The 9,911-nt window shown below is 39.2% G+C and overlaps 1 protein-coding gene across 5 annotated transcripts in view; it reads right to left on the bottom strand.

Moving 5' to 3' along the window:
• Window positions 1-2,510: 2,510 nt before the first annotated feature.
• The window catches only part of Slc4a10 (solute carrier family 4 member 10), a 279,408-nt gene continuing 272,007 nt past the window's right edge, over window positions 2,511-9,911 (bottom strand). For all 5 annotated transcript variants that reach the window (XM_032903383.1, XM_032903384.1, XM_032903385.1 and 2 more), the window contains one exon: window positions 2,511-4,525. In XM_032903383.1, coding sequence (XP_032759274.1) covers window positions 4,459-4,525 — 67 coding nt within the window. In that variant the 3' untranslated portion in view covers window positions 2,511-4,458. The remainder of the gene's footprint in view (window positions 4,526-9,911) is intronic.

Here is a 9,911-nt window from a genome sequence, read left to right as displayed (position 1 = left end):
ATAAATGTCAACAATTTAATAAATAGTCCTTGGTCCATGTGACCTTTTTGAATCAATTCTTTAAGCATGTGAAATTACTTAAAATGCATCCATCATGATAATGGAATATTTTCACCATTCAATAAACAAAATCTTGTATTTGCACCTCTCTGTATCTACAGGGACTGGTTCTAGATTCTCCTATGGATATAGGTACCAAATCCAATGATTCTCAAGTGTGTCCTGTGAAATGGCAGTCTATACAGAAATGGAAGCTTGGCCCCCTCTATACTTCAATCTCCAGATTCTTGTAATATAAATGTCAATGCTGTATTGAAAGAAATGATTATAAGGGGAAACATAAATGCATGGCGAGTGCAAACACAGTTGTTTTAGAAATACTTTCGATCAGGGAATGTTTGAATCCTGGGAGGGAATGGATGTGAAGATTAGGGAAACTGAAGAAACATGAAGGTATTTCTTTAACTTGCTTCTATCCCAAATTATAGCTTTGTGAATTTTGAGCAGCAAAGTTGATCTCACTGGTTAGTTTTTGTTCCTTTATCAACCACAGAAAAATTAGCAATGGGGAAAGTATAGCATACTGAGTACATACTCAATCTAGGTCTGGTTCTAAGCACCAAAGTGAATGCCCTGTAGGGATGAGCGAACGTCTTTCTCACCTCCTGCCTGAGATACTGACCTTCAGCTGAAATCAGACACGTGGGACAAGACAATCAACAGTTGCAATGAACATAGCGTTATTTAAGGAACATTATCCAGCGCCTTCCAATTCAACTCCACAGGAGCTTAAGAAAAGAAGGATAAACAGCCTACCTCAGAATTGCTGGATGACTGAGATTTACATATATGCAACATCCAGCATCTTCCTTTTCTTTTTCTTTCTTCCTAGCTATGGCATTTTGCTGTCTTCTCTACCTTGGTGGCTGCATATATTGCATAAACCCTTCCCTTAAACTTTGATATTCTCAAGTGCCAGATCTATGTAGTGCCCAATATGCACTGTTGGTGTTCTCTACTGTAATCATCTAAAAAAAAAAAAAACTTTATCCTTTATTGCCCTTAAAAGATTGAACAAGAGGACTTTCTGGAACATCCTACTGGTGCTTCTGAAATAGCTTTTGCTTTTGGGTTAATATCAGAGTCATATAGAGTTAATTGAGACACTACCACTGCCATCAATGGGTTTAGAAACAAGCAGAGGAATAAGGTTGTCTGGTAGAAGCCTATGGCTTCACACACTACAGGACATAAACTCAGTCCACAGTAAGAAATGAGGACAACAGGACTGAAGAGAAGCAGAAGATTGTAAAATAAACAGCAAAGGGTCAGAAGTTATTTCTGATTGCTGACCATGATCACAGTCACAGAATACTTAAGAGACTAAAAATGTTCAGAGGGTTGCCACCTCTATCTTGCTATAGTTTGGCCATCCTGAGCATGAGCTAGCCTCAAAATGGTGGCAGTCTTGTTAGCTCAGCCTCCCGAGTACTGATGTCATAGATGTTTGCCATCCAGATTGTATCTCATTTTATTTTCTTAACTGGATATGAAAGATAGACATACTAAAAAGTTAGAAATAAGCCTGTCGATGACAGAAAAGTGACTCAGGAGAAAATTGGCTTCAGCAGGACAGAAACAGAGAGGTCAGTGAAGATGGGACCTCACTTCTAAGGCCAGAGAGACTGGTCATCACTGAAGTGTCTCTATCAGACTGTGAGTGTGAGTCACCTCCATAACTAAAACAACCCTGAACTACAGAATTGCTGGAGGCCTCGCTATTCCCGACTTGTAGTGGTACTACAGTGCTTCAGTAATAAACACAGCGTGGTACTGGCATGAAAACAGACCCGTTGGTCAACAGATTCAAATCGAAGATCCAGACATAAGTCTACACATCTATGGACATTTGACTCTTGATGAAGAAGCCAGGGGTAAACACTAGAAGAAAAGAACATCTTCAACAAATGGTTCTGGTCAAACTGGATGTTTGCATGTAGAAGCCTGAATCACCTAACAAGATGTTTGGTACAGCATGTATGCTGTTAAGTAGGGGCAATTACAAGAGAACCCACTGGTCATGAGAATTACCAGTAGAGTTCTGAATAGTCTTCATAACACTCTACTAGATGGCGGCAGAGGAATTACGCTCTCATTTGACCTGTGAAGCAAACAGAAGGGATACATTTAGGGAATGCTTCTCCCATACAGGTTGAAAATTGGTTGTTCATGAGCTCCAATGATACAGATCCTATAATGGGGCTTTCACCACCACAGGGTAACACCACTTGTACCATGTTCTATGGGGGAAGGGGCCTGTATATCCTTAAAACTTCTTGTTATTTTCTCTTTGTGAGGTTAGAGTTGTTTGAATCCTCCTGAAATGTTTATGTCACAAATGTTTCTTAACTTGTGGTTGTCTTAATTTAAATATTATGCTTAGATGATACTCTACGTGATTTAATAGTTGATATAAAGAAAAAAATAAAGACAAGACACATTGTACACACTTTAAAATAAGCATGAAAATTAGGTAGGATAAATATTTATTTGCACATAACATTTCTTAGTTTTGAAAAACACAATATCCTAGTCACATTTACACAGTACTTTAACATTGCAATAAATTACATTCAAGATATTCAGTAATTTTGACCAGGAATTTGAAATTAGGAGTAAATATAGAATACTACATTTTCTTATATTTTATGTGATTTCAAAATATTAAGATTAAGATAGAGATAGCATTAAAATTCACACAAGAACAAAATTACTATAAAAATACTCAGAAATACAGAATTTCATAGGCTGATTGCTTATTTAAACCAGTGACCATTGCAGTTTCATTCACTGGTCGTTTCAACAAAACAGACATCACTCTATAGAGACACCAGGAGAGTGTTTTGGGGATTGGCCTGCTACATCACAGACAGTGAGGATGTTTAGATGGAGTGTCGCTATTACAACATACACAAAGGTAGCACATTTGGAACAGACAGTTTTGCATTTTTCTTTACCATTTATAAATACAGACTTTACTAACTGCAAATTCTTCTTACAATTTTGACTCATATCTCATTAAAAATGGCTTCTGAAAGGATTGTGAAGAAACTTTTTGTTCAAAAGATATCAAAATATTAAGGTTATGTTGGCTTGTTGTCTTTCACCTTTGTTAGCTTAATAGCAAAGACGATTTTTCCAATTATGTTCGTTTACATGGAGTACATATAATTTATAAAATCCAAAAGGCTCTGAATTTTTCTAAATTGGGACATCGAAAGATTATAATAATTATCAATCATTGACAATTTGTAGGAACTAAGAACCCTATAATATTTCATTTTTTATTAAATCACATTTATCTAAAATTAAATGAAATTTATATTTAGTAATACTCAAAAATCCGTAACTTCCTTCCTGTTTCAATAAGCTTAGTAAAGTTGGACTGTTTCATATGGACTGAAATATTTACATAACCGTCTCTAACAGAATCTGAAATTTTAGTTCAAAGACTATTTTTCCACAACATGCATTTAGTTAAATGTGGAAAAGAACTTTGCAAAAAACAAATACAGCTGGAGACCTGTTGGTCTCACATGACAACATGATAGGAGCCAAAACTTAGCAGCACATGACCAGGTCAGCAGAACAGCTCTGCCAGGGCTGGTATCTCAGGTACAATGTTGCACCATGTGGCAATCAGTAAGTATGTATGTCATAGGGGTATTCCCGAAGCAACTGTTGTCAATGGGAGAGAGATTCAGTAGCACATTTCTGGTAAAGATTTAAAATGAAAAACCCCACAAAACTCTTCAAATATCTCTAAAGCATTTAATACAAGCCTAGTACATGGTTACAACTTGAATTCTAAGTAAACACTACTTAACTCTTTGCAGTATGTCTTTTAAGAAGGTATGAACAGATCTCTTTCTCAAATGACTTGAAGTAATAGTTAAATATTAAGTATTAAATGTATCATATTAAGTCAAGGAATACATAAATACAATTATTAAAAATGCTAACATTTTTATTTGGGTCTTTCAAAACCAGTCACGAATGCTAAGCCATAAAAATGAAAAAGTAATACGACCTTTCAAAACTCTTCTGAATAAAATTATCAGGCATCTTCAGGTTACTAAGGTAGGAAAATACAAACTAGGCAAATATGACTTATATTTTAAAGAAAGCTTTGCTCTCCTAATGCCAACAATGAGGGCTGTATGTTGGCCAATGTTCTACGGCAGTAACATGGAGACCCCTGCCTTAGCTATGGATCTGCTCACAAGGGTGTTGACCTGCTCAGAGGCTGAACACAAACAGAACGAGGGGTGGCACTACTTACTTATGAAGGTGGATTTGGGATGGGAGACAGGGCTTACAATGACATGATCGAAGCAGTTTTATTAATAATTGTGACACTCTTCTCATATATATGTAAAAAATAAATTGAAGATCAAGTCATAGACAAGTCTCCCTGTCAACGCCTTTCCCTGAGTCAGCTTTCTTCTCCTTTCGGCTTTCAATGCTAAAGGGAGAGACAAAAAGGGGGAGATATTTACTACTACAAATCAGCTTAGTTACTGTGAGATTTGTTTGTTTGTTTTTTCTTTCTAGGTACTAACCACCCTTCAACCCCAAAGAAATACAGGAGCTCTCAGGCATTGCTCTCTCAGGCTGCAATGCAGATACACAGCAGCAGTTAAAATCCTCTGCACTCTGTGAGCTAGAAATCAAGAACTGCAGAGAGGGGGAAATTTAAAAAAAAAACAGACACGGAGAAACAAAAAAGACATTTCCAAAGAATTCTACCAGCATGCAAGATTAATATATGGTCCTCATCTGGCAAACAAATACTTGGTCATTGGTGAAAATGTCAGTCATGCTCCACATTAAGGTCGCATAAGGCCAGACAGTGACAGACAGGTGCTGTGGGAGGGATTGCCAGGTTCTGCTGAAAATGGCTTTTCCTTGGCTCCTGGACTGGACCTTGATCTCAGGTAAGGAGGATGTCTTGGTAGGTAGGGCAGACACATTTTCCCATCTGAGAGAATGGCTCACTGCTCTCCACACACATGTGTGGTGTTTACAGAAAAACCTTCAAACTACATATCAGAGAGATGATTCACTCCCTTCCACAATAAACTCACACCTTGAAAGCTTCTGTTTAGTCTTGTCTTCCAGTTATCTCCACCAGTGATTGTGCTGATAATGTGACTGCCATTTTTGTTGAGTTATCACACTATATCTATCACTATGTGCTTCTACTCTCACAGGGAAGTTTTCATGGAGAGTTCAAATACAGCATTCAAACCAAAGAAGCTTGAACTGAAAGGTATGGGCCCAGAAGAACAACACGACCCTTCCTCCAGGACTTCTGGTGCCTGGCAGAGTCCCATGTGCTGGAGGTCTCTCTGTCCTCCTTCACATTTATGGCATAAAGAACAGCCTACATGCAGCCTCTGAGCCCCTGAACTAAATGAATCGATGTACTTTTTACTGTTAACTTTGACCCTTAATATACACTTATGAAATACTCAAATGTGTTAGCACCCGCGTGATAAAGTAGCCAAGTTATGTTTTCTTTGAGTTTTCTTGTGCATCTTTCTTAGTGGTCAATAACTTAAACATATTCTAAGAGTGTGTTTTTAAAATTGTTTTTTCTCCAATTCAAGCTAGAAACAGCCCTTCTCAGTTGTCACCACCACCCGGCGCCATCAGGTAAGAAGTGCCGGAGCTTCTGCCATCGGTGGCACGCTGCCAGCGCTGAGAGCTAGTGTGAGCGAGTGTCTATGGCACCCGGGTGTGTGCCTGCCACACTTCTCAGCACATACTCCTTACAGGTCAGAGCAAAGCAACTTTTTTTCCTTTTCTTTTCTCCTTCCATGAGAAGAGATGACAGTGTGCACATGATGTGTTGAGCGTCTTAATTCTGTATTTTTAACTTCTCTATCTGTATGACTCACTTCTCTCTACTTCATGTTCCTTTTATAAGACAAATGTCTGCTATTCTGCTTTCCAAATTAACTTGTCCTTGGCCTTCACCTGTACTCGCCTCTTCAGTCAAACAAAGCCTATAAAACCCAACAGAATGGGGCAGAGGTATAGGCAGAGCTCACTTTACCTCCCAGGTGTGCAGCCTACAACCAGTGCCTTACTCTCTCCGAGACTCCGCTTTTTCAACACTAAATTGAGCATTAGACCATATGGCCTCTGAGTCTTCTTGTAGTTTACTCCCAGAATACTGATTTTGTATCCTTGTTTCTAATGTACTGTCTTTTGTAAAATGGGATGTTGGATCCTATCTTAGGAGACTGGGGGTGGGGAGGGGGATAGATACAATGGCCTCTACTCAAGCACAGTTGCTTTGTGCACAATACTTCAGACTTAGGTATTATATACCTTCTTGATAAATACATGATTTCTCAATGGTCACTAAGCAGTGAGGGGAGGAAGGGAGAGGGGGAGGAGGAGGAAGAGGAGGAGAGAGATTTAGATGTCAACTTGATCCACAGATGAGCTTCTTCAGATGATTTATTATATGGGTATTTTATATTATGAAATAGTAACTTTGGTTTATAACCATTACATTTACAATAATTTAATTTATAACAATTAAAATTAATTTGGGGAGGCAGACGTAATATAATCAGCTCAAAGACCTCTATAAAAATATTTTCGTTGGATTTTCTAACTATATGATGCTCTCTTCTCTCTCTCTCTCTCTCTCTCTCTCTCTCTCTCTCTCTCTCTCGGTTTCTTATTACGTTTCTTCTAGATGCTAATCAATTTTAATCTTTCATTTAAACAACTATGTATCACATATGTGTTATTTCTTATCGTAATAAACATATATCATCAGACATTCTGGGAAAAACACACAATAGATAAAATTATCTTTTTTGGTCAGCTCTGAAAATATGCACATGATCTGATCAGGTTGCGTGCCTGCACGTGCACGTGTGTGTGTGTGTGTGTGTGTGTGTGTGTGTGTGTGTGTGTGTGTGTGTGTGTATTAATGTAAGAAGAAGCCATGAATTTGAAAGAGAGTGAGAAGAGTTACATGAAAGTTTGCAAAGAAGACTAGGGATGAGGGGAATGTTATAATCATATTATAATGTCAAAAACAAAATACCTAAAACTATAAAAAGAAGAAAGTGACACTTCAAAAGTAAAGAAGAAAGACCACTATTGACCTGCAACTGAGAAACCTACGGTGAAGCTTCTCCCATGGCACTCAAATATTGTTCTGACAAGTATTTGCCAAAAAGTGGGGGAAAGGCTCAGGCCAAAGAAATCACAGCAAAGGAGATTCCTGATAGGAGAAGGATGTAGGAAGTACAGAGGTGAGAGGGATGAAGACGCAGAAGCAGGAGCCTAGTCGGATAGGCCAACCATGTTCCAGTGGACGGCCACACACCCAGGGACTTTGACAGCATAAACAGAAGTCTATGGCATAGTAAATTAAAGAGGAGACAAAGTTTGGAGTAGTGATCTGGGAGAGTATCAGAAAGGAGTTGGGGAAAGGTTGGGTATGAATGTGATAAAAAGATATGGTATAAAACTTCAAAGAATAACAAATTCATAAATATATTTTTAAATCACCGAAAAATGCTCCTTTTCCCAGCACTGACAGATGCCACTGAAGGAAATATACTTGGGAATCCATTTCACAAGGCATTGAGGTTATTCACTAACTGTGAGCTAAGTGCGGTTTTTGAGAAACTGTTTCCATTGAACTATACAGGAAGCTGTGGAGGAGACCTCGAGCTGGTGCCTACACAGAGCATTTACCCTACACGCTAGTTTCTTTGGTACAGGAAGGTGCTCTTCAAGCTACCAAAAGAGAAACATAAACGCCAACCGGGCACAAACTCTTTAATCTACAGTGTTGCTGTGCCAGCTTCGTATGCTGAGGAGTGGTGGCACAAGGCCTCTGGAGGTAACCAACCAATGTGGAACCCATGCCCAACACTGCTTGGGTGACCAAGAACCTGTGACCAAATAGCCCAGCAGCCTAGTATAAAACAGAAAACTGCTGTTCAAAAATAAAACAAGAAACAAACAAAACCACGATGTTGCAAGAAAATGACTCCTGAAGCACTACTATACTCAGAAATCAGTGACTTGCTCAGCCATTTCAGAGAAGTCTCCACCAGCAGTAGATAGGAACAAATACAGAGACCCACAGCCAGACATGCAGAGAGAGTTCAAAATGGATGCTTCTATCAAATCTCTCCCCTCAGGGCTCTGGAAACCTTGCAGAAGAGGCGGAAGGGCTATAAGAACCAGAGGGGCTGAAGGACACTATGGGAACAAAGCTGTTTAAATAAATTATGGCCAAAGCTCATATGAACTCATAGAGACTGAAGCAGCATGCACAGGGCCCGCGTGGGTCTGCATCAGGTAGGTTCTCTGAGTAAATATCATGGCTTCCAGGTTAGTGTTTGTAATAGGAATGCTGAGTGCGCGATCCAATGGCGCTCTTGCCTCTGCTTTCCCTGGGCTCCTTCCCTCCTGGTTTTTTTGTTTTGTTTTGTTTTGTTTTGTTTTTCCAATTCCAATATGCTGGCTTTTGTTTTATCTTATTGAAATTAATTATTATAATATAATTATAAATATAAAAGCAAACAAGGGGCTAGAGCGTTGGCTCTGGCTCAGAGCATTAGGGCACATGCTGTCCTGCAGAGGACCCGTGGCTCAGACATTAGGGCACATGCTGTCCTGCAGAGGACCCATGGCTCAGACATTAGGGCACATGCTGTCCTGCAGAGGACCCATGGCTAAGAGCATTAGGGCACATGCTGTCCTGCAGAGGACCCAAGTTGGGTGGCCAGCACCCATGTAAACTGGCTCAGAATCACCTCTAACTTCTGACCTCCTTGGGCACCGGCACTCATAAGCATATACCTAAACACAGACACATACACATCATTAAAAATAAAATAGATTGAGCCAGGCATAGCACACACCTCTGATCCCAGAACGCAGGAGTCAAAGGCAACTAGGCTCCAAGTTGTAGGCCAGCCTGGTCTACAGATCAGATCCGGGCCAGTGAGAACTATATAGTGAGACCCTGTCTTTATGATAATGAGGAGGAGAAGGAGGAAGAGGAAGATTATGATGATGGTAAGTCTTTTAAAAATCAAACAAACGAAGATTAGAAGTTGTCTAAGTGTGTGACAGTAGGAAACTAAAACATGTCACTGCTAGATGGCATATAGTTTTACCAAGTTAAATATGGTTTGTAAAATATTAATCATATACTATTAATGAAAAAAATATGAAATAACAAGTATCCCATGACTCTACATATTTAAAATACATATAAACAGAGGTAATCTTTGGAATTATTGACAGCAGTTGACAGGAACCACACAAGTAACATAACTGAAGGCTGAGCTGTCCCAGGAGACCAGGCGACCTGCTCAGAGCAGAGGGGCAGATTCCAACCACCACCTGCTGTAATGGTCAACAGTGGTGCCTTTCGAAGGAGACAAATGGGCTCACAAAGTACTTAGTGTGATTACAAACATGTCTTATTGGATTCGTGATTTTAAAGATATCATTCTTACACAGAATGCTTAGCAAATAGGAGCAGAATTCTCTTAATGCTTTTAGTTTAGGCCCTTTAAGCCTTTGCCATATCAGGATAAGCTGGGCTACTATTTTTGGAGAGACTGATAAAGAGTTCCCTAGGCGCAACTTATCACCTCTAACTTGCTTGGAAGAGTTCTTACAAGTGCAGGATACAAACCACTTGCGACTCTCAGTGCCTGCATCCGGTTTTTAATCTCACAGTTTCTTGGACTTTAAGTGTTGAGTTTAAAAGTTAGTTCTTAGAACTTTACAGTTAATATATTTCATGTTAGTTACCCAGCAAGGCAGTCAGAAGATGGAGATAAAATGTAAGT

This window comes from Rattus rattus, chromosome 5, assembly GCF_011064425.1.
Source record: "Rattus rattus isolate New Zealand chromosome 5, Rrattus_CSIRO_v1, whole genome shotgun sequence".
Taxonomy (NCBI): Eukaryota; Metazoa; Chordata; class Mammalia; order Rodentia; family Muridae; genus Rattus; species Rattus rattus.
The sequence above is the reverse complement of the archived record's forward strand: the minus strand, read 5'-3'. Positions and strand labels throughout refer to the sequence as shown.